This window comes from Oncorhynchus masou, chromosome 29 (genome assembly GCF_036934945.1).
Source record: "Oncorhynchus masou masou isolate Uvic2021 chromosome 29, UVic_Omas_1.1, whole genome shotgun sequence".
NCBI classification, from domain to species: Eukaryota; Metazoa; Chordata; class Actinopteri; order Salmoniformes; family Salmonidae; genus Oncorhynchus; species Oncorhynchus masou.
In genome coordinates, this window is record NC_088240.1 from 45248623 (window position 1) to 45274103 (window position 25481).

General features: G+C 43.3%; 2 protein-coding genes across 4 annotated transcripts in view; both read right to left on the reverse strand.

Moving 5' to 3' along the window:
- The window catches only part of LOC135519910 (carboxy-terminal domain RNA polymerase II polypeptide A small phosphatase 1-like), a 56204-nt gene extending 54372 nt beyond the window's left edge, over nt 1-1832 (reverse strand). For all 3 annotated transcript variants that reach the window (XR_010452317.1, XM_064945127.1, XM_064945126.1), the window contains exon 1: nt 1492-1832. Coding sequence is in view for 2 of the 3 variants with exons in the window: in XM_064945127.1 (XP_064801199.1) it covers nt 1492-1564 (73 nt within the window). In the remaining variant the exon portion in view is untranslated. The remainder of the gene's footprint in view (nt 1-1491) is intronic.
- Nucleotides 1833-6896: 5064 nt separating this feature from the next.
- Nucleotides 6897-25481, reverse strand: part of LOC135519625 (striated muscle preferentially expressed protein kinase-like) — a 132554-nt gene continuing 113969 nt past the window's right edge. Inside the window, 11 exon segments of the mRNA XM_064944865.1 lie at nt 6897-9100; nt 9214-9363; nt 9711-9786; nt 10258-10481; nt 10813-11052; nt 12811-13348; nt 13445-13633; nt 13948-14112; nt 15402-15524; nt 15880-16047; nt 17548-17664. Coding sequence (XP_064800937.1) covers nt 8857-9100; nt 9214-9363; nt 9711-9786; nt 10258-10481; nt 10813-11052; nt 12811-13348; nt 13445-13633; nt 13948-14112; nt 15402-15524; nt 15880-16047; nt 17548-17664 — 2234 coding nt within the window. The 3' untranslated portion in view covers nt 6897-8856.

Below are 25481 nucleotides of genomic sequence, written 5' to 3' on the forward strand. Positions count from 1 at the left end.
CAGCGGTGGGATCACTGCAGTGGTCTCATGTTGGGGAAGCGTGCACTTGCACATTTTTGGGGCTTGGTGCGTGACCTGTGAACAGACACCTGGCAGTCGACCAATGGTAGTGTAGTAGTGGGACAGCCTGAACATGAGTAGCTTGATGTCTCTTGGAGGACAACTACTCAATTTGAATTGGTGTCCAACATATACTGAACAAACATATAAAAGCAACATGCAACAATTTCAAAGATTGTACTGAGTTACAGTTCATATGAGGAAATCATTTGATTGAAATAAATAAATTAGGCTCTAATCTATGTATTTCACACGACTGGGAATACAGATATGCATCTGTTGTTCACATATAACTTAAAGAAAAAGGGCCTCACAATGGCCTCGATATTTTGTCACTGTATTTCTGTGCATTCAAACTGCCATCGATATAGCACAATTGTATTCGTTGTCCGTAGCTCATGCCTGCCCATACCATAACACCACCGCCACCAAGGGGCACTCTGTTTACAATGCTGACATCAGCAAACCGCTTGCCCACACGACACCATACATGTGGTCTATGGTTGTGAGACCGGTTGGACGTACTGCAAAAAATTGGAAGCGGCTTATGGTAAGCTCTGTATTCTGGCAACACCTCTGCATTCTGCATGCCAATTGCCCGCTGCCTTAAAACTCTGCGGCATTGTGTTGTGTGACAAAACTGCACATTTTAGAGTGACCTTTTATTGTCCCCAGCACAAGGGACACCTGTGTAATGATCATGCTGTTTAATCAGCTTCTTGATATGCCACACCTGTCAGGTGGATGGATTATCTTGGCAAAGGAGAAATGCTCAGTAACTGGGATGTAAACACATTTGTGCACAAAATGTGAGCGAAATAAGCTTTTTTATGTGGAACATTTCTGGGATCAAAAATTACATTTAGAACAGGACACATAGAAATAGCACACATAGAACAGATCTACCACTTCTTAGACTTGCTTTCAATGAGAATGACAGATCTATAACATTTCTATGTGAATTTGGTCGGATTGTCCAAGTCACAAATCAAAAACATTGGTAACGTCATACAAGTCATTTCGGCCCCGCCCCTTCCCCCAACGCTTTCAAAAACTCGGTTGTGATTTCCTACGTTGCCTCAATAATTTCAACTACATCCTTTTATAAATACAAGATGCTATGCCAAACAAAAAGTTATTAGCTAAAATAATAATTTAGGCCTTTCAGGGGGCCATGTCGTAGGCGAGCTATATGGCTTCACAATGATAGTTTCGATTAGTCAAAAGTTTGACTGTAAATTACAATAATTTCAAGCAATTGTTTATGGTAGTGCAATATTACAGGGGTCTCTACATAGTCCGTTGAACTTTAAAATGGATTTATATATTTAGTTCTGGCCTTGACCATCTAAACACCATCCTGTCTTGTGTATGTATATTCACTTTTGCCATGCGCAACAGAACACTTCTTGAAAACTTTTCCAAACTCACCTTCGTCGCGCAGACTATAGTTATCTTCTTCATCCCTCGTTACTTGCGTGATTATCGAGGAAGACATGTCCATTTGTTCCGTAAATAAAGAAAAACAGACGTTTATAATGTTGGCTATGTATAATAGCTCAAGGAAGTTTAAATATAGAAAATATTATTTATATTTTGCCACTCACCGCAGGAAAATTAAGTAAAATAGCCCCTATTCTAAAGCTAATATCTTGAAAACATCGGTGCATATGAAATAAAATATTAAAATAAAGAAGTAAAAGGGTAAGATTCTAGTTGACAACTTTGTTTCAATATGGAGTTCAGTTCAGTACCTTCAATTTCTCCATACAAACATGGAACTTGACCGTTTCAAGGCAGCCCAGTCTTAAAGCGACAAAAGTTTATATATTTTGTAATATCCGATAATGCCACAAAACAACGATTTATTTCCCATGTTTATTTTTTTCATCAATTCATACATATATGTACAGTAACCGGATCATAAAACATAATGGATATTTAACAGTAGACAATATTATTGAATAATATTTTGGCTTTTCCTCCAAGCAGTAGGCTATTTCTAGCGATCAAAAATACGATATGCTGCCTTGACATAACGAGATGTTCGAGAGACGCATTGTTACAGTTTGTTAAAAGCTGGATGTTTTAGTAAACTTTGTAGATCAGGAGCAGCCGACAGGGGTAGCCTTGAAACCGACTAACGAAGGAGAATGGAGGTTAGTAATCAGTGGCATAGTTAGAAATTCGTTGGTTGGTGGGCTTGCAGAAATTTGGTTGGGCCCCATATATATATATATTTATCTCTCATTTTACACATTTTGTCACGGGGTAAAGAGAAAGATGTAGCTAATATGCTATTCAAAATATTTTTGCAATGATGCTGAGAGAAAATGTTGCTGTTTTAAAGCTAATTAAAGCTGAAATATAGGTGTGTTGACTTTGAAAAAAGACACTGGATTATGAGCTTTACGTTTGCTAAATGAATAAATGAAATAGGCAGTATCATGGTGTATATACAGTAGCTATAGAAGCACTGTGACGTACACTGAGTGTATAGAACATCTGCACTTTCCATGACATAGACTGACCAGGTGAATCGAGGTGAAAGTTATGATCCCTTATTACGTCACTTGTTAAATCAAATCAAATTGTACTTGTCACTTGCTTCATAATGAACAGGTGTTGACTAACAGTGAAATGTTTACTTATAAGCCCTTCCCAACAATGCAGAGAGGAAAAATAACACAAGGAATGAATAGGAAAATAATAACACAAGTTATAATTTCTGTCCTGAGTGGTTCAGTTGGTAGAGCATGGAACTTGCAATGCCAGTGATGTCGGTTCAATTGCCATGGGGGACAAGTATGAACAAATAAGAAAATGAATGCACTCACTACTGCACTAGCGTTGATGTGCAGGGGTTGAGGTAGATAATAAACAGCAGTTTATGTGATGAGTCAAAAGAGATTAGTGCAAAAAAGGTCAATGCAGATATTCCAGGTAGCTATTATTTATCGGTCTTAAAGCCTGAGGGTAGAAGCTGTTCAGGGTAGAAGTTGGCTTCTGGCTTGCTTTGTGGGAACAGAGAGAACAGTCTATGAGTTTGGTGGCTGTATTCTGACAATTTTTAGGGCCTCCCTCTGACACCACCTGGCATAGAGGTCCTGGATGGCAGGGAAATCGGCCCCAGTGATATATTGGGCCGTACTCACTACCCTCTGTAGCGCCTTGCAGTCGGATGCCAAACAGTGGCCATACCGAGCAGTGATGCAGCCAGTCAAGATGCTCTCAATGTAGTTGTAATTTTTAAAAGTTATTATAATTATTTTTAGTATATTACCCCCCTTTTTTGATCTTATCTCATCGCTGCAACTCCCCAACGGGCTCAGTAGAGGTGAAGGTAGAGTCATGCGTCCTCCGAAACAAGACCCACCTAACCGCGCTCCTGAACATCCTCCAACTTAACCCGGAAGCCAGCTGCACCAATGTGCATGAAGAAACACTGTTCAACTTGCGACCAGGGTCAGCCTGCAGGCACCCGGCCCGCCTCAATGAGTCGCTAGGGCATGATGAGCCAAGTGAAGCCCTCCCGGCCAAACCCTCCCTTACCCTGGACGATGCTGGGCCAATTGTGTCTCTTACTATGGGACTCCTGGCCACGGCCAGTTGTGGCACATCCCAGGAATGAACCTGTGTCTGTAGTAACACCTCTAGCACTGCGATGCAGTGCCTTCGACACCAGGGACCTCCCTACACACTGCTGCCACATGCCCAGAAGCTTGACACCTGTAACCTCGTACAGTAATGTATTCGGCATATAAGCTCGTACAGGATAACTGAAATATCCTAACATCACTTTGTTCGGGAGAGACTCAACACCAAAACTTAAAAGAACAGACAATGACTCTTCTGTTTCACAACTCACACCACCCTGCCTGCGTCGCACCAAATGACGAGCATCACAAACATCGGAAATCTTTCCCTTCAGTTGGTCCACTTTAAGATTTACTGCTATCCCAGTAATCTCACCTTTCAATTATGCCCTTTTCTTGTCCCAATTCGTTTGGCGCAAAGCGCCGGCTCCCTTTGACCAGCAGAAACACAAACAATTATCACAAGTCCACTTTTGGGTTACCATCACCGACTCCACAGCATCCAACTTATTTTCACCCACCCTGAAATCACAAATGGATCAGCCAAAATGCAGGGGTCCACTTTCTCCAAAAATGTCACCTCTACCGTCACAGACTCATCTTTATCCTGACCACCGGTGCAAACCTGTCTCCAAGGACTTCACCACACCTGCCACCTCTGATAATTCGCCCTCATTCACTTATATGCCCTCCTCCAGACCTCGATCTGGCATACAGCTCACTCTGCTTACACTTTCTACCATTCTTCTTCATTAAACCATCTCCCTTTTTTTCCTGAAAATGTTTAGGTGACTCAAGCTGACCCTCCTCCTCTCTCTTTGGCCTCCTCTGCATCCCCTCCATTCCTCATCTGAATTCTATGTCTCATTATGATAACATTGTACTTCTCCTAACATACATCTCGTTCTGGCCATTTCATCAGCTTGGAAAGTCTTAAATTCATACAGTGCTTAACAATTTCTTATGAGGAAGTCGATCTCACTCCTAATTACTCACACTTGTGTGCAAATAAAGGCTTGGCTAAGCGCTTGGACTCGGTTGGTGCTGCCACCTGGGGATGGAGTGTGGAAGTGCATCCTGGCAGAGTGGTGCTTAACTGTGTGCTAACATTAAACTACCCCCTATATCATAACGACTGGCTGATTGATTGGATAGGATAGCCTGAACAGGAGTTACTGTTGGTTGGTTGTGTTATGCAAATATATTCATCATTCATCACATATATTTTTTCTATATTTTCTGGAGGATAAAAATGAAATTGTAACCAGCTTTGTAAGGCTTGTTTAAGAAAGGGCAAAACTTTATACAACATTTTATTTTTCAATTAGTCTGAAATGAGAAGTTTTAATCTCTATAAAGTCAAAATGGCCATTTTTGAACAAAGGATGAGACTTTCTTAATAATCTACTGGAGAACCATTTTGGGTTTAAGTATAATTTATGTATGAGTGAAGCTTTTAGTGAGGTTATTTAATACTTTTTGCCCCCCAAACTCAAATTCATTATGTAAACATTCCAAATAAAATGAAATATTTTTGCTCATATGAGTGCTTTTTAAATGTGATCAACAGACACAACTCAAAGCTCATTTGAAATAACACAAACTGAAACTAATGGGTTTAAGATGTATGTTCTTTATTATTATTTGTAGCTATTCCATGCCAGATTGATTCAGAAAGATTCCACAGAACAAAGAAGGTTAAGAGCCGCATCAAGGGCTCTATTCAATCATAGCGGTTGTTTTGGTGGTGTCAGAGGTGGAACTGCATTAGAGCTGTCAAATCCACAAGTGGCTCCAAGCATTATACCTAAAGCGGACATTGCCATTGGCTGCACGGAGTTGCATTACGAGAAATCCCATGCAGGCTTGTTTACAACTTCTAACACTGGAATGTCAGATGTAATCTATACCTCGATTGGGCTGATAGAAATCCTCATTATTTAATTTAATGTTTTTCAATTTGAGCGTCATTATTTCCATTTATACAGTGGGTGGGTCTAATCCTGAATGCTGATTGGTTAAAACTGCATTCCAGCCTGTATCTATTCCACAAGTTCCCAAATCAAGTTCCCAAATCTATGACATTAAAATGCCTATTTACTCTTTTTGATCTGACTGTGCAATCCACTGTCTCATCAGCCCAGACAAGCAATTTCTAAACTTGATCTCCACTATAAATAGCATCTAGACATTATCTCACATTTCATTCAGACTAACATTTAGTTTCAATATTCAAATTCTATCTCCAGCTGTCCCATAGTAATGAACGTGTCGGGAGTCGGGACGATACAGCATGCAGGCAACGTTTCTCAGCCAGTCGAAATCATGAATCAGCTGGGGAAATGTTTATGGATATATACAAAGAAAATGTAAATTGTTAAAAGGTCAAACGAAACAAAGTGCAGCTAGTTTGCAGTCTTTCCAACTTCAGTGTGAAGTGATTGTGTTACCTGTGTTGTTGGCGAGCTCCTCTGAACAACAGTGTCCTGACGAGAGAGCACATTTTCAATGCCAGGCAAAATCGTATCCAAATAACTGTCACTAGAAAACAGCTTAAACAAATGCAAATGCAGCTACTTTGCTGTTATTCTGGCTGAACTTTTTGACGTGACTAAGTTAGCCGTAGTTGGCTAGCTATCAAGCAAGGGATTAGGAATATTTAGAACGAATGACTGGGTCGCATCCATAGATACAGAACAAAAACACAGAACAACTGGGTCGCGTCTCTGGCAACTGAACCGATAGAACGAACGACCAGCCGGCTTGGATCGCAACCCTAGATTTGTGTCGGGACTATATCTTGTGGAAGGATGAAATAGTATGAATATATTCATCGAAATAAGGTTTATAATGAAAAATCGGAATCATTATTTGAGTATGTTGGTAACCTGTTGTATAAAAGTGCTCTCAAAGCCGGTGGTTGGAGGATATATTGGCACGGTTTGCCAGCCCTTGACTTGGGCCTAACAACACCCATGTCAATATATCCTCCAAATACCAGCTTCTAGGGCATTATCACTTATATAGCATACACTTTCTCATACACTTTCTCATGAGTGTGTTTTCGGGACAATGATTTGACAGCTCCAATGCAGTTTCACCTCCGGTGTCGGCTATCACCGCTTAATGCTTGATCTGATTCAATCTAGGCCCAAGCTGAATTGCTCAATCAATTAATAAATAAATAAACGCACACGCACACACACAAAGCCATCCAGTATCATAATACCCCCCCCCCCCCCTCCCCGAATAAAATATTTAATTAAAGCTAATATTGATTCTCAACATACAAAGCAAACACTTGTGTTTCAATGTGCATTACATGGGACACTGCAATAATTCAAGGTATCTTACTTTGGTACAAAACTATTAACTTTATCATTACCAACCTTGCAAACAGTTCGATTCCAAAATAATTTGCAATTACTTTACTTCTTAACGTACTGGAGGTGTCTTGCACATTCCTTCTTTGTCTTAATACATCAATATTCACTATCTCTCTTTTTAAATGTTAATACGGTCTTCACAATCCATTGAAATATATTCTTAATCCATTTTGTAGATTTACCCCAAGTACTCCTGTCATCCAAGAAATTGGGCATATCATAATTGTATACAAAACTGCATGATATGACACACAGGGCAGGCATGAAACTAATATCATACTTGACAATGGTATTCAACTACAAGAATCCTGCTGAAATACTTAATTGTTAACAAACTGCTGATTTAAAAACTGAAATACAATGTAAAGTAAAAATCAACTTCATGACAATCATTTGCCGCATCACTTCATGACTATACCACAATAAATATATATCATATCTATACTATTAAATCTCTTTTGTTATAGTGTTTCGATGTTGGATGATGAAGATATCAAAACAGAATCAAATAACTAAATTCTCAAATGTTTATGAAACGTTCACACTTTCTTCATCTGCGTGGATGTGACTGACATGCACCTACACACAATTATTTTTCAAATATGGCAATAACCCCAAAACAAAGATACATTCTTTCTCCAAGCATCATCCTAATTTAAAAGTGGGAACTTGTATTATCTGTGTACTAATTTACATTATTACAGTTAAAGAGGTCCTGTTTAACTGTAGATTAAGCCACTCATCACTCCCTCTACCCATTCACATTTTACAAATGTAATTTGTCAAAATGTTCAATCTGAACTCTCATAAGGGCTCTTGTAAGCTACAGCATGACCCTTCCACATTATACCCTGTGACTCAAGACACCCTCAGCTAATGTGAATCTAAGGTACTGGAGTTCAAGGCAGCCTTTGTATACACATACTTGGTATACACAAATCCTCTGCAATGTCCATGAATTATGGGAACTATAGGAAAATGTAGCCATTGACATAGTAATATATAATGACAAAGACTCAACGGGCCAAATCAGAATGCCTTTATAAGAATATTGCCAGGCAGATGATGTCCTATTCCTTGATTTGGGTTGCATTGATTGGTTGTTCACTGTTCTGGTAGCTCTTGCTGATCTTGCCTCGACCATTTAGCTAACAATTATTTCTCAATGCATTTATTCCGTCTCATGTTTTCAAGAACATTCTGATGATCAGATATAGAAAATGACACTGAGCACTATGGTGTTCATACCGTAGCACCCAAAATCATGGGTAAGAGATGTTATCAGTAGTGTCGCTTTGTTCATAAAAAATTGCTTAGAAGAGACATAATCTCCACAAATGTCATTATCCTAGGGAAAGTAAAAATCACACATGCACTAGATGTTTCGAGAAGATATCTGGTTGATGTACATGGATACAAGAGGATCAGATTAAAACTTTGTGAGATTGTTAACATAAAAAAAGAGAGCAGAGGTTTGGAACTTTGAGCTGGCATCCAGTCCTTGAGAAACATGTATCACCCCATGAAATACACAAAGAACCATAGTGGGATTGTCTCATTGCAAGACAAAAAATGTGTGGCTTCCTGTAGGCTTAGTATAGGGACATTCTGGTGGATGCAGAGAGGTTAGGTCCTCAATATTCAGAACCAGTGCTGGATTTTGTGATTTTATGTCCATTTGGCTGAAAAGGTCAAAGTCACACCTCATCTCACCAAGTTAAGGAGCTCGGTCCTAAGACCTGCCTCATTTAGATGGCGTACTTCCTCTCAGGCAACAGCTCCTGTCTTCATGCATTTGACATATGAAGCCGTGCTCACTGTGTGACCGGTGTCATGGGCAAAGGGGGTATAGGGCTGGTGGGTGACTGGGGCGAGCTCTGGTATGACCGGAGAAGGACCTTGTGCTTGGTGGCCACCCCCACCCGCAGGCTCTGCTGTTCGTCCAGGTATTCCTTGAGGCGCGTGGTGGTGAAGGTGAGGGTCTGCCGCCGCAGCCGCATCAGGTAGGCATCCTGGAGCCATGAGTTGTTGTAGCAGTCCTTGATGGAAGGACGGGCCCTGAAACGGAGGTTACAACCGGGGTCAGTGCAGACAGTAGATAATATAATCAATGGACCAATTAATCTGAAGAAAAGAGCACTTAATTGGTATTAATTATCACTTGCACTAACCAAGGGTAGCTACACAGGATCTTCTTTAAAAACAGAGAGGCACTTTGAGACACATTCTGGTAGAGTTTGCCCAAGTCAAACTTGGCTGCCAGGATTCTGGCTTCAGCCTCCTGTGGGTCATAATCCATGAAGGGCGACCTTCCGCTTAGCCTGAAAATGTTTGAAATGGGTTTGAAATAGGTTTTAAATAAACATACAGGACAGAGAACTTAAAATAAACAAATTAACACAGTCAAATATTAATGTGTAACAATTTGTGTGTTGAGACATTTAAATGAACGTTAAAGTTTGATTGTATTCATGTAAAGCAGGTGCCCATCTCTTACACTGTGTAGATGGCTGCAAAAATGGATTCATTTCTAAAAAATACAATTAAAACTTACAGAACTGTATAGGGACAAATTGCAACTCATGAATGGTACTTGAATGAACTGGGATTTGGCTTAAGTTTCAAATGAGTTCAAATGACATTGGCCCAAAGCCTTGGCCATACTCACATGATGAAGGTCAACACGCCTACACTCCAAATGTCAGCCGGAGGGCCCACCACATCCCCTTTCAACATCTCAGGCGCTTTAGGGAAAGGTTAATGTGAGAACTCTGAGGCATTCAGGACACATAAAGTGGCACAACGAGCGTGTGTTCACATACTGTACCTGGTATGAACACATGATTAATTGATCAAAGATTCATCTATCACAATCTGTTCATCGCTCAGTCGGTTCATCTGTACATGGTATTATGAGCCATCCCTTACCGTCTGTGTCTACATTGTGCCACAGAGACAGACCGATTGGCTACAGAGCATTTTCTGCACAGAACACATTTTGATATGCTTGAAATTCCCTGTTCAGATTGCCCGGGTTTAAAAACTATCACATTAATACATATTATTATACACAAGGATTCCCTATTATACATATTTGATTGATAAGTTGAATCAGGTATGTTAGCGCCAGGCTAGAAAAACATTTTTCACCCCCTAAGTTTTAACCCTTAGGATTGGGTTGAGAGACACCAATTTAGATCATTCTCATGACTTACACATATACTCCAGAGTTCCAACAGGTGGGCTGAACTGCTTGAGGAAGAGTGGGTTAAAGGTCTGGGCGCTGCCAAAGTCAATGATCTTCACTACGTTCATGTAGGTGATGATGATGTTCTCCGGCTTGATGTCTAAGTGCAGGATGCGGCGGTTGTGCAGGTAATCCAAACCCTGCAGGACCTGAACGATGTAGCCCACCACGTCATCCTCTGAGTAGCGGAATCTAGGGGGACAACAAAGGATGAAAGTGTTGAGGTCAATTGACAAAGTAAACTGAAATCCAATTTCTTTTGATTTGAATTGAATTTATTTGGGTAAAAAAAGAATACCACAAGATTTGCATTGCATCCCCTGACTATAGCCCTGTAAAGCATTAATAGAAACACTCATTTCCAAAGTTGTCCTTGAAGATCAATAGCTTTTCAACGAAGAACCCAACCCTGGCCCAGGGATACTATACAGAGCAAAAGTAATCATTACATACAAAATCATATAACAGAAATAAGATAGTTATTTCCATTAGTTGGTACACATAAGAATATGTGCTGTCTGACCTGTCGATGAGGCTGTAGAGGAGCTCTTTTCCACTGCAGCACTCCGAGATGAGCACTAGGTAGCGGGGCGTGACGTAAGCCTCGTGCAGAGCCATGATCTTGTCGTGGTGGAGGGACTTGAGGATGTCGTACTCCTGCAGCACTGTCTGTTTATTGTCAGCCTCGTAGGGCACAATCTTAGCCATGAACAGGTTGCCCGTGGCGTTCTCTCTACATTCTCGGATCACGCCAAAGCGGCCCCTTTAAGACAAACAAAGAGAGAACCTTGAGTTGACACTTCAAAAAATGCCAGCAAGTATAACTGTATACAAACCATTCAAATGTTACAAATTACAACAGACTCAAAAGTAATTCTAACAGAAATAGACATTGAATCAGAGGTAGATTTCAGGGAAATGCATTATATAATAAATAATAATAAAATAATAATAATAGTGTTTGATAATAATAATAATAATAATAATAATATACTGACCAAAAATATAAATGCAACATGTAAAGTGTCCGTCCCATATTTCATAAAATAAAATAATCCTAGAAAACTTTTTTTAGATTCTATGCTAAAATGTATTATGCTGGGGACAATAAAAGGCCACTCTAAAATGTGTAGTTTTGTCACACAACAAAATGCCACAGATGTCTAAAGTTTTGAAAGAGCGTGTAATTGGCAGGCAGGACAGTCCACCAGTGTTCTTGCCAAAGAATGTAATGTTAATTTCTCTACCATAAGCCTCCTCAAACATCTTTTTAAAGAATTTGGCAGTACGCCAAACCGGCCTCACAACCGCAGACCACGTGTAACCATGCCAGCCCAGGACGTCCACATTTGTCTCCTTCACCTGTGGGATCGTCTGAGACCAGCCACCCAGACAGCTGATGAAACTGTGGGATGGCACAACTGAAGAAGTTCTGCACAAACTGTCAAACAAGAAGCAACGTCAGCACAAGAACGGTTCGTCAGGAGATTAATGAAATGGGTTTCCGTGGCCGGCCAGCCTTACACGAGACTAAGATCACCATGCGCAACGCAAGCGTCAGTTGGACTGGTGTAAAGCTTGCCGCCATTGGAATCTGGAGCAGTGGAAACACATTCTTTGGCGTGATGTATCACGCTTCACCATCTGGCAGTCTGACAGGTGAATCTGGGTTTGGTGGATGAGGAGAAAGCTACCTGCCCGAATGCATAGTGTCAACTGTAAAGTTTGGTTCAGGAGGAATAATGGTCTGGGGCTGTTTTTCATGGTTCGGGCTAGGTCCCTTAGGTCCATTGAAGGGAAATCTTAACGCTACAGCATACAATGACATTCTAGACGATTCTGTGCTTCCAACATTGGGGCAACAGTTTGGGGAAGGACCTTTCCTATTTCAGCATGACAATGCCCCCTTGCACAAAGCAAGGTCTATACAGAAATGCTTTGTTGAGATTGGTGTGGAAGAACTTGACTAGCCTGCACAGAGCCCTGACCACAACCTCATCGAACAACTTTGGGATGAATTGGAACGCCGGCTGCGAGCCACGCCGAATCGCCCAACATCAGTGCCCGACCTAAATAATGCTCTTGTGGCTAAATGGAAGCAAGTCCCTGCAGCAATGTTCAAACATCTAGTGGAAAGCCTTCCCAGAAGAGTGGAGGCTGTTATAGCAGCAAAGGGGAGACAAACTCCATGTTAATGCCCATGATTTTGGAATGAGATGTTCGACAAGCAGGTGTCCACATACTTTTGGTCATGTATTGTATCTGTGACCAACAGAGGCATATCTGTATTCCCAGTCATGTGAAATCCATAGATCACGGCCTAATTAATTTATTTAAATTTATTGATTTCCTTATATGAACAGTAACTCAGTAAAATCTTTTAAATTGTTGCATGTTGCATTTTTGTTCAGTGTAATAACACAGTTATGGATAGACAGTCTAGAGGGAAATGCTGTGTCTAAAATATCCCTGAGCATAACACTGTGGGAGCATTGTGGACATTACTTTTTACATTCTTTACCTGGCCTTCTCATCCATGAAGGTGTACGGTTTCTGGGGCACTCCCTGGCGCAGGGAACTCTCACCAGGGCGTCCCCCCAAGGGTGTCTTGCGCCCTGACAGGGTGCCGGAGGGGGTCATCCGCCCAGACGGGGTCATACGCGTGGGTGTAACCCCACCATCCCCTACAGGACTCATGCTGGAAACCAGCACCACCGGGGGTGAGATGGGGGATGGTGGGATGACGCGTGCCGTGGTAGCCGGTATTGGCGCATACATGGGCACAGACGAAATTGGTTTGCCAATGGCTGTGGGAGGGGCCACAGGTGGGGGCGGGGTCTTTGTCATGGGCGAGACGATATTGATGGGACTCTGGGGTTTGGGGAGAACGATAGGAGGAGCGAGCTTGGTTACGGTTCCCAGTTGAGACTGTGCCGTTTTCGTGACGTTGATATTGATGGTGGTCTTGGCTTTGGCCGGGGCAGGAGCAGACTGAACTGGAGACGGGATTTGGATCTCAGGGATGGCCCGATGGGTTGGGGCCACATTAGTAACAATGGGGGCGGAGCCAGCGCTGGTTAGGGTCTGAGGGACTGAGGGTTTGGAATCAACAGGTTTAAAAGCGAGGATAGAAGCAATAGACTTGGCCGCTGGTACAGCAGGAGCAGGAGCAGGAGCAGCAGAAGAGGGGGATGGGGTCTGTGTGGATGGGGAGAAAGATGGTGCTGGGGTCGGCACTTTACTAGGCACAGGCTTCATGGAGGGGACGGTAATTGCTGATGTTTTGACAACCGGTGCTGCATGTACTGTCTTCACAACGACTGATCCGCTGGATTTTGTTGGTGCTGTTGATTCAGAATAATACAGTTCTTAGTATTACGAGAGTGAGCCCTCTCGTAGAATTCTATGAAAAAGACTTTGCTAGGAAACATTCATATTTGATGGAGAAAGTATAGGAGTTTACAGGAGTTTGTCAATGTCCAGGTGCCAAGTACATCATACATGTGTGCAAACATGTATGATGTAAACTCCAGGTGCCTAGTATATCATACATGTGTGCAGACATTTAAACCAAATGGAAAATAAATGTATGATAATAAATACTGTATTACTGTTAGGTCTTCATAGTAAGGTCTTCATAGTAGAAAGTAGCACATACCTGAGGCGTCCAGGCACACTAACTCTGAGAGGTTACTGTAGGGTCCTTGTCCTGCCTTGTTCACACACGCCACTCTAAACCTGAAGGTGCCCCTTCCTGGCAAGTCTACCACATTGTAGTAACAGTCAGCCACTCCTGTGGCCATGATGAGCCAGTTACTCTCACCTGGGGGAGAAAGACCATAGACATACATTTACGTGTTCATGTTTATATTTCATTTAGAAAGACACATTTCAATCAATCGTGAGAGAATAAGGTCCCGGAAGGCAGTTATTTTGAATGAATCATTGGCATAATAAAACTGCATTAAAAAAAATATCTCTCGTGTCACCCAGCTCCTCTGCACACTTCGCTGGCTTTCAGTCGAAGATCGCTTCCACTCCAAGTCCATGTTGCTTACCTATGGAACAGCAGGAGGAACTACGCCTCCCTACTTTCATGCTATGCTCAAACCCTACAACCCAACCCGAGCACTTCGTTCAGGCATCTCACGTCTCTTGGCCCTCCCCCCCTACGGAAGGGGCAGCTCCTGCTCGGCCCAGTCCAAGCTCTTCTCTGTCCTGGCACCCCAATGATGGAGCCAGCTACCCCCTGAAACTAGAACAGAGTCCCTACCCATCTCCTGAAAACATTTGAAACCCTACCTCTTCAAACAGTATCTTTAACAATCCACCTCCTCACCTTAAATACAAAATGTAAAATTTTTACCAGCACTTGCACTTGACCCCCCTGCACTTGATCCCCCTTGCACTTAACCCCACCTAGCTATCTTAAGATGATTAAACTAACTGTGAGTCGCTCTGAATAAGAGTGCTAAATGTGTCACGGCCTGATCTGTTTCATCTGTCCTTGTGATTGTCTCCACCCCCTCCAGGTGTGGCTTATTTTCCCCAGTGTATTTATCCCTGTGTTTCCTGTCTCTCTGTGCCAGTATGTGTTGTATGTTTCCAAGTCAACCAGCGTTTTTCCCATTCTCCTGCTTTTTGCATTCTTCTTTTTCTAGTCCTCCCGGTTTTGACCCTTACCTGTTTCTGGACTTTGTACCCGCCTGCCTGACTATTCTGCCTGCTTAACTACAAGCCTCTCGGCCACTCTGTACCTCCTGGGCTCTGATCTGGTTTTGACCTTTTTGCCTGTCCACGAACATTCTCTTGCCTACTCCTTTTGGATGAATAAACATTGTCAGACTCCAACCATCTGCCTCCTGCGTCTGCATTTGGGTCTCGCCTTGTGCCTCGATAAAATGATTACAATTTTAAATGTAAATGTATTTCTATCAGTGATTGAACAGAACAACACTGCAATATTGCTAATGACTGCAAAAGAGCAATAATGTGTTGGACTGTGTACATTTGGCGTATGATACAACTGAATTTGGACAGTATGGCTTTAAGTTCAGACTTTGAAATGATACGAATGAAGTTATATGGACTGTATGTGACACCATGACTCACCCTCTGCTTTTCTCTCCAGAGAGTAGGTGCAAGGGGCTGTAGTGTCTGATGGCCTCCAGAGGACCAGGGCAGTGTTCTTATAGCGCTGGGGAACCTCAGGAGTCCCAGGATGATTGGGCAGCCCTAGAAGGGCAGAGAGGTATAGGTACAACTCAGTCCTGTTCATTCAAAACCACTAAAAGTGTTTCAGGCCTAAAAGTGATTAGGCCTAAATAAAAAAGATTTTCAGTTGCAAGAGATTTGGTCTAAAGATAGATCAATATCAAATTGGTAATTCATAGGGTATCATTTTCTGACGTGACAGAATTAGAAAGGAATTTGCGCTAGATTAGGTTCATTCGAACAACTGAGTTGGCCAAGGTGTCTATCCAAACCTAAATAATGGAGCAGGAAAATCTGTAATTTAGAAAACCAACAAAAAAATAACTAAAATTCTCTCTCTCCCTCTATTTCCCTCTCTGAGGTGTGTGACTCTTACGAGCAAGGGAGAGAGTACAGGAGCTGGAGACCGAAGCCAGAGGGTTGGTAGCCACACACTCGTATAGCCCTGCATCCTTCTTGGTGGTTGTCATGATCATCAGCAGCTGCCTGCCATCCGGACAGGAGATCATGTTCATTCTGGCATCAATCTGCAGAGGCTTCTTATCTGAAATGGGAGGAAAAGGTATACTTAAAGCCAACAGTTATAATGCAATATGATGCATTTACAATGCATTCGGAAAGTATTCAGACCCTTTAAACTTTTCCACATTTTGTTACGTTACAGCCTTATTCTAAAATTAATCAAATAAATAAAAACAGAAATACCTTATTCACATACAGTAAGTAGTCAGACCCTTTGCTATGAGACTTGAAATTGAGCTCAGGTAAATCCTGTTTCCATTGATCATCCTTGAGATATTTCTACAACTTGATTGGAGTCCACCTGTGGGAAATTCAATTGATAGGACAATATTTGGAAAGGCACATACCTGCCTATATATGGTCCATGCATGTCAGAGGAGCTCCGAGACAGGATTGCATCGAGGCACAGATCTGGGGAAGGGTACCAAACATTTTTGCAGCATTGAAGTTCCCCACGAACACAGTGGCCTCCATACGTTTGGAGCCACCAAGACTCTACCTAGAGCTAGCCACTCGGCCAAAATTAGCAACCGGGGGAGAAGAGCCTTGGTCAGGGAGGTGACCAAGAACCCAATGGTCACTCTGACAAAGCTCCAGAGTTCCTCTGTGGAGATGGGAGAACCTTCCAGAAGGACAACCATCTCTGCAGCAATCCACCAAACAGGCATTTATGGTAGAGTGGCCAGATAAAAGCTACTACTCAGTAAAAGGCACATGACAGCGTACTAGGAGTTTGTCCAGAGGCACCTCAGGACTCTCAGACCATGAGAAACAAATGTCTCTGGTCTGATGAAACCAAGACTGAACTCTTTGGCCTGAATCCGAAGTGTCAGGTCTGGAGGAAACCTGGCACCATCCCTATGGTGAAGCATGGTGGAGGCAGAATCATCCCGTGGAAATGTTTTTTTTAGCGGCAGGGACTGGGAGACTAGTCAGGATCGAGGCAAAGATGAACAGAGCAAATTACAGAGAGATCCTTGATGAAAACCTTCTTCAGAGCGCTCAGGACCTCAGTCTGGGGTGAAGGCTTACCTTCCAACAGGACAATGACCCTAAGCATTCAGCTAAGGCAATGCAGGAGTGGCGTTGGGGCAAGTCTCTGAATGTCCTGGACTGGCCCAGCCAGAGCCCAGACTTAAATCTGATCGAACATCTCTGGAGAGACCTGAAAATAGCTGTGCAGTAATGCTCCCCATCCAACCTGACAGAGCTTGAGAGGATCTGCAGAGAAGAATGGGAGAAACTCCCCAAATACATGTGTGCCAAGCTTGTAGCGTCATACTCAGGAAGACTGCTTCAACAAAGTACCGAGTCAAGGTTCTGAATACTTATTTAAATGTACTATTTCAGTTTTATGGGGTATTGAGTGTAGATTGATTAGGGGAAGGGAGAGAGGGAAATAAATACAATTTAGATGAAGGCTCTAATTTAACAAAATGTGTAAAAAGTCAAGGGGTCTGAATGCTTTCTGAAGATACTACAGGGGTTGATTATACATTCTGCTCTTATATTAAGTTATTACCTTTCATCCAGGAGATGTGTGGGTGGGGGCTGCCAGCAGGGAGGCAGCTAAGGGTGATGGGATCTCCCTCTAGCAGGACGTGGTCCCTCAGCTTGATGTGGAACACAGGAGGGAAGTCTGGAGGAAAGACAAATTGGGAATGGGTTTAAGAAGTAAAAAAATGGGCATTTCTGTGGACCACATAAAAATAAAATTTCGCTTGATATGTCTTTCACTGTTTGCTAATTAGACTCTTTCAACAACTTTGAGTATCAACATGCTGTTTAGACTGACAAGCGAGTTTACATACTGGCAAGCTACAGTGCATTCGAAAAGTATTCAGACCCCTTTTTCTCATCAATCTACACACAATACTCCATAATGACAAAGGAAAAACAGGTTTTTAGACATTTTTGCATATGTATAAAACATTTAAAAAACATAACATTTACATTTACATAAGTATTCAGATCATATACTCAGTACTTTGTTGAAGCACCTTTGGCAGCGATTACAGCATTGAGTCTTCTTGGGTATGACACTACAAGATTGGCACACCAGTATTTGGGGAGTATTTTTCCATTCTTCTGAGCGGGTCCTCTCAAGCTCTGTCAGGTTGGATGGGGAGCATTGCTGCACAGCTATTTCCAGGTCTCTCCAGAGATGTTTAAGTCTGGGCTCTGGCTGGGCACACAAGGACATTCAGAGACTTGTCCCAAAGCCACTCCTGCAATGTCTTGGATGTGTGCTTTGACGTTGTCCTGTTGAAAGGTAAACCTTCGCCCCAGTCTGAGGACCCGAATGTTCTGGCGTAGATTTTCATCAAGGAACTGTACTTTGCTCTGTTCATCTTTCCCTCGATCCTGACTAGTCTCCCAGTCCATGCTGCTGAAAAACATACCCACAGCATGATGCTGCTATCAACATGCTTCACCATAGTGATGGTGCCAGGTTTCCTCCAGACAAGACACAGGAAAATCTTTTTTTGAGGTCACTCTCGTTTCAATGGGTTTTCTATGGGGATCTAGATTTCTAAGACACTTGCTTACAGTTTGCTTCCTATCGCTTCCACTGGATGTCAACAGTCTTTAGAAATTGGTTGATGTTTTTCCTTTGTGTAATGAAGAAGTAGGGTAGTTCAGAACGAGGGTCGAGTGAAGTGTACTGTTTGTTAGAGGCGCATGACCTGAAAGCCCTGAAAGCTCACTCCACTTTGATTTTATCCGCTATTGAACGCAGTTTATTTCATCTTAAATTTTACCGATTATTTACGTTTAAAAAATCCCTAAAGTTGTATTAGGAAAGTTGTTTGAAATGTTTGGACAAAGATTACAGGTAACTTATTAGATATTTTGTAGTCATGTTGCGCGAGTTGGAACCAGTGTTTTTCTGGATCAAACACGCCAAATAAATGGACATTTTGGATATAACGACGGAATTAATCGAACAAAAGGACCATTTGTGATGCTTATGGGACATATTGGAGTGTCAACATAAAAATCTTGTCAAAGGTAAGGCATGAATTATATCGTTATATCTGAGTTTCGTGTCGGGCCTGGCGGGTTGAATTATGACTGTCTGTGTTTGTTTGATGGGGTGCTGTCCTCAGATAATAGCATGGTTTGCTTTCGCCGTAAAGCCTTTTTGAAATCTGACACATTGGCTGGATTAACAACAAGTGTAGCTTTCATTTGGTGTATTGCATGTGTGATTTCATGAAAGTTTATTATTTATAGTAATTTAATTTGAATTTGGCGCTCTGCAATTTCACCGCATGTTGTCAAATTGATCCCGTTAACGGGATTTGATCCCTAAGAAGTTTAAGAGTCTCAGGTATTTAAATAACATTTTTATTGGAATGTTCCATTTATGTGCAATGAATGTTTCCATGAGACACATTCTCTTAATGTCAAATATGACTTAGCCAGAATGTGCTTAAACATGTTCTCAGAACTTAAAATATGAATGTTCTAAATACGTTTAATGGGAACGTTGCAAGAACATTCATGTGTCCAGTTCTACCAACCATACACAGAATATGGTTGCCATGTTCTCAGAACATAAGATATTAATGTTCCACCTTTATTTAACCAGGTAAGCTAGTTGAGAACAAGTTCTAATTTACAACTGCGACCTGGCCAAGATAAAGCAAAGCAGTGTGACACGAACAACAACACAGAGTTACACATGAAATTGTCACATTCTGACCTTAGTTCCTTTATTATGTCTTTGTGTTAGTTTGGTCAAGGCATGAGTTGGGGTGGGTAGTCTATGTTCTTTTTCCTATGTTGTATTTCTGTGTTTGGCCTGGTATGGTTCTCAATCAGAGGCAGCTGTCGATCGTTGTTTCTGATTGAGAATCATAATTAGGTAGCCTGTTTTCCCCATTTTAGTTGTGGGTGATTATTTTCTGTTTAGTGTTTTCTGCACCTCACAGGACTGTTTTGTTTTTTTCGTTTATTCACGTTGTAGTTCTGTATTTCAGTGTTCCGTTAAATAAATCATGAACATGTACCACGCTGCGCTTTGGTCCTCCTCTCTTTCTCCAGATGACAACCGTTACAGAATCACCCACCACCAAAGGACCAAGCAGCGTGGTAACGAGAGGCAGCCGAGATCTGGACCATGTGACAACATGGGAGGAGGTAGAAAGGTGGTCGGTCTACCCAGGGAGAGTGCCGGAGCCCGTCTGTGGCGAAGTCATGTAGGAGACCTGAGCCAACTCCCTGTGCTTAGCGTGGAGAGAGGTGGACCTGGCAGGCACCGTGTTATGCCGTGAGGCGCACTTTGTCCCCAGTGCACAGGCATAGCCCGGTGCGCTACATCGCAGCGCCTCGTATCGGCCCGGGCTAGAGTGGGCATCAGTTCCCAGTTGAGACTGTGCCGGCTCAGCACATCTGGTCTCCAGTGCGTCTCCTCGGCCCGGGGTATATGGCACCAGCCCTACGCACGGTGTCCCGGGTTCGCCAGCACAGCCCAGTGCTGTCTGTTCCACCCCACAGCACTGGCCGGGCTACAGTGAGTATCCAGCCAGGACAGGTTGTGCAGGCTCGGTGCCTCCAGTGTGCCTCCACGGTCCGGTCCATCCGGTGCCGCCTCCACGCACCAGGCCTCTGTTTGCAGCCCCACGCGCCGGCCGTCAGTCAGGAGCTGCCAGAGCCACAACTCAGTCAGGAGCTGCCAGAGCCGCCCGTCAGTCAGGAGCTGCCAGAGCCGCCCGTCAGTCATGAGCTGCCAAAGCCGCCCGTCAGTCAGGAGCTGCCAGAGCCGCCCGTCAGTCAGGAGCTGCCAGAGCCGTCTTTCGCTGCCGGAGTCTCCCATCTATTCAGGACCTGCTGTAAGGGTCCCCAGTCCAAGGTCGGCGGCGAGGGTCGCCGCTCTAAAGGCGCCACTGAAGCGGGCAAAGAAGCGGGCAAAGACTATGGTGGAGTAGGGTCCACGTCATGCGCCAGAGCCGCCACCGCGGACAGACGCCCACCCAGACCCTCCCCTATAGGTTTTGCAGCCGGAGTCTGCACCTTTGGGAAGGGGGGGGGGGACTGTCATGTTCTGACCTTAGTTCCTTTATTATGTCTTTGTGTTAGTTTGGTCAGGTGTGAGTTGGGGTGGGTAGTCTTATGTTCTTTTTCCTATGTTGTATTTCTGTGTTTGGCCTGGTATGGTTCTCAAATCAGGGGCAGCTGTCAATCGTTGATTGAGAATCATACTTAGGTAGCCTGTTTTCCCCATTTTAGTTTGTATTTCAGTGTTAAGTTAAATAAATCATGAACACGTACAACGCTGCGCATTGGTCCGATCCTTCCTACTCCTCCTCAGAAGAGGACGACGAAAATAGTTACGGGAATACACAAGCGTACAGTCAATAACACAATAGAAAAAACAGAAAGTCTATATACAGTGTGTGCAAATGGCGTGAGGAGGTAGGCAATAAATAGGCCATAGTAGCGAAGTAATTACAATTTAGCAGATTAACACTGGAGTGATAAATGAGCAGATGATTATGTGCAAGTAGAGATACTGGTCTGCGAAAGAGCAGAAAAGTAAATAAAAACAATATGGGGATGAGGTAGGTAGATTGGGTGGGCTATTTACAGATGGACTATGTACAGTTGCAGCGATCGGTTAGCTGCTCAGATAGCTGATGTTTAAAGTTAGTAAGGGAAATATAAGTCTCCAGCTTCAGCAATTTTGCAATTTGTTCCAGTCACTGGCAGCAGAGAACTGGAAGGAAAGGCGACCAAAGTAGATGTTGTCTTTGGGGATGACCAGTGAGACATACTTGCTGGAGCTCGTGCTACGGGTGGGTGTTGTTATCGTGACCAGTGAAATGAGATAAGGCAGAGCTTTACCTAGCATAGACTTATAGATGACCTTGAGCCAGTGGGTCTGGCGACGAATTTGTAGCGAGGGCCAGCCGACTAGAGCATACAGGTCGCAGTGGTGGGTGGTATAAGGGGCTATGGTAACAAGACAGATGGCACTGTGATAGACTGCATCCAGTTTGCTGAGTAAAGTATTGGAAGCTATTTTGTAGATGACTTCGCCGAAGTCAAGGATCGGTAGGATAGTCAGTTTTACTAGGGTAAGTTTGGCGGCGTGAGTGAAGGAGGCTTTGTTGCGAAATAGAATGCTGATTCTAGATTTTATTTTGGATTGGAGATGTTAAATATGAGTCTGAAAGGAGAGTTTACAGTCCAGCCAGACACCTAGGTATTTGTAGTTTCCACATATTCTAGATCAGAACCGTCCAGGGTAGTGATGCCAGTCAGGCGGGTGGGCGGGCAGTTGCGAGCAGCGAACGGTTGAAAAGCATGTATTTAGTTTTACTAGCATTTAAGAGCAGTTGGAGGCCACTGAAGGAGTGTTGTATGGCTTTGAAGCTTGTTTGGAGGTTAGTTAAAGAAGGGCCAGATGCATACAGAATGGTGTCGTCTGCGTAGAGGTGGATCAGGGAATCACCAGCAGCAAGAGAGTCATCATTGACATTTACAGGGCCCATATTGGATGCAGGCAATGAGGCAGTGATCGCTGAAATCCTGGTTGAAAACAGGAGAGGTGTATTTGGAGGGCAAGTTGGTCAGGATAATATCTATGAGGGTGCCCATGTTTACAGATTTAGGGTTGTCCCTGGTGGGTTCCTTGATGATTTGTGTGAGATTGAGGGCATCTATCTTAGATTGTAGGACAGCCGGGGTGTTAAGCATATCCCAGTTTAGGTCACCTAACAGAACAAACTCCGAAGATAGATGGGGGGCAATCAATTCACCTTTGGTGTCCAGGACACAGCTTGGAGCTGAGGGGGGTCTATAACAGGCGGCAACAGTGAGAGACTTATTTCTGGAGAGATGTATTTTTAAAATTTGAAGCTCATACCTCTTGGGCATAGACTTGGAAAGTATGACAGAACTTTGCAAGCTTTCTCTGCAGTAGATTGCAACTCCTCCCCCTTTAGCAGTTCTATCTTGACCGAAAATGTTGTAGTTTGGTATGGAAATCCAATTTTTGGTGGCCTTCCTAAGCCAGGATTCAGACACGGCAAGGACATCAGGGTTGGCAGGGTTGGATTTACTCACAAACTTAGGGAGGAGGCTTCTGATATTAACTTGCATGAAACCAAGGCTTTTTCGATTACAGAAGTCAACAAATGAAAGTGCCTGGGGACACGCAGGGCCTGTGTTAACCTCCACATCACCTGAGTAACAGAGGAGGAGTAGGATGAGGGTACGGCTAAAGGCTATCAAAACTGGTCGCCTAGTGCGTTGGGGACAGAGAATAAAAGGAGCAGATTTCTGGGCATGGTAGAATAGATTCAGGGCATAATGTGCAGACAGGAGTATGGTGGGGTGCAGGTACAGTGGAGGTAAGCCCAGGCACTGAGTGATGATAAGAGAGGTTGCATCTTTGGACGTACTGGTTATACTGGGTGAGGTCGTCGCATGTGTGGGGGGTGGGACAAAGGATGAATCTGAGGAATGTAGAGAGAGATATAAAGCAATGCACAAAGCAATCACAGGTGTTGATTGGGAGAGCTAGCGAAGACAACAATGGGTAAGACAACAACAGCTAATCAGCTAAAATAACAACACCAGGTAAAATGGCGATGAATGGGCAGAGTGGGTTGATTAACTACACACAGGCCCTGAGTTCGGGGATAGGGCCATTATCCAAATGGAGTACCGTGACAAATGAACAGTCCAGCAGTGAACAGCAATAGATGGAACAGGGAAGCCGCAGGGTAGTCGTTACTACGCTAGCACGCGGGTGACACAGCGTTTAAGGTTAGCAGGCCAGGTAAGGAGAAGCGTCAGCTCCGACGTCCGGCAATGGCCGGTTGAGGGAACAGAGGATGGAATTGTGGTGCTCCAGTTTCAACTGTCCTGCCTTATTATTATTCGACCATGCTGGTCATTTATGAACATTTGAACATCTTGGCCATGTTCTGTTATAATCTCCACCCGGCACAGCCAGAAGAGGACTGGCCACCCCACATATGCTCTCTCTAATTCTCTCTTTCTTTCTCTCTCTCGGAGGACCTGAGCCCTAGGACCATGCCCCAGGACTACCTGACATGATGATTCCTTGCTGTCCCCAGTCCACCTGACCGTGCTGCTGCTCTAGTTTCAACTGCTCTGCCTTATTATTATTCGACCATGCTGGTCATTTATGAACATTTGAACATCTTGGCCATGTGCTGTTATAATCTCCACCCGGCACAGCCAGAAGAGGACTGGCCACCCCACATAGCCTGGTTCCTCTCTAGGTTTCTTCCTAGGTTTTGGCCTTTCTAGGGAGTTTTTCCTAGCCACCGTGCTTCTACACCTGCATTGCTTGCTGTTTGGGGTTTTAGGCTGGGTTTCTGTACAGCACTTTGAGATATCAGCTGATGTACGAAGGCCTATAAAAATAAATTTGATTTGATTTGAATTACGTTTGCGGACCAGTCGTGGTGGTACGGCGGGGCGCTGTGTAGACAAAGGGTCTGGGCCAGATGGCGAAAGAGGTGTTGTAGTTGTAGTAATTTTGTTTGCTAACCGGGAGAAGCGCCTGGCTCGCGGCTAACTGATGCTAGCTTCGGGGCAGGGGCGTTAGCCACCCGGTAGCAGCTAGCTAACAGCGATGATCTGCTGCAAAGGTCCAGAGCTTACGGCAAGTATCCGGTGGAGTAGTGGATTCTTGCTGTGTCCGGGAGGCTTCGGCTGGGTAGCCAGGTGATCACAGAGTAGGCCAGGATGTGGGCCTGGCTCAGGGCTAGCTTCAGGCTGGGTCACTCGGTGGCAGCTAGCCAGCTGTGATGATCAGGAGTAATGGTCCAAGGTTTATGGCAGTAACCCACATTGTAGTGTAGAAAAACTGTCCGAGGCTGGTAGGTATTATCCATGCAAAAAAAAAAAACGGTTGGTGCCTGTGCAGAAGGTAAAGGCCGCTAGCAGTGGCTAACAATGACAAAATAGCTAGTAGCTAAGGTCTAAAAAAATAGCGGATCCGTGTCACATTGAGTGAGGCGGGATACCAAAAGGTATATTTAATTTAAAAATAGAAAAGAGATTGAAAATAAATTGTTTGGTGGAACGTTGATTGAATATTCTCATAACCCTCCTGTAATTTGATATATGATGATGGATTGCAGTTTCTTCCTGTCCAGTGAGTGCTTTTAGGGTAAGGAAACAAATATGAAATGTTGTAATTTTGCCCACCTGGGTTCAAATACATGTGTGTTTGAGTATCTGGTATTTTAAATGCTTTTCAAATACGAAGCCCAAAACCTTTGAATGGTTATTTTTTTAACCAAATAGTCTAGCAAATTGTATTTGAAAGTATTTTCAAATATTTATTTCAAATACAATATATTTTCAAATACATGGGTTAAATGAATGGAAGTGTATTTGAGTATTTTCAAACAGTTTCCAAGTGTATTTATACTACTTATATTCAACTACTTTTCGTTTCAAATAAAA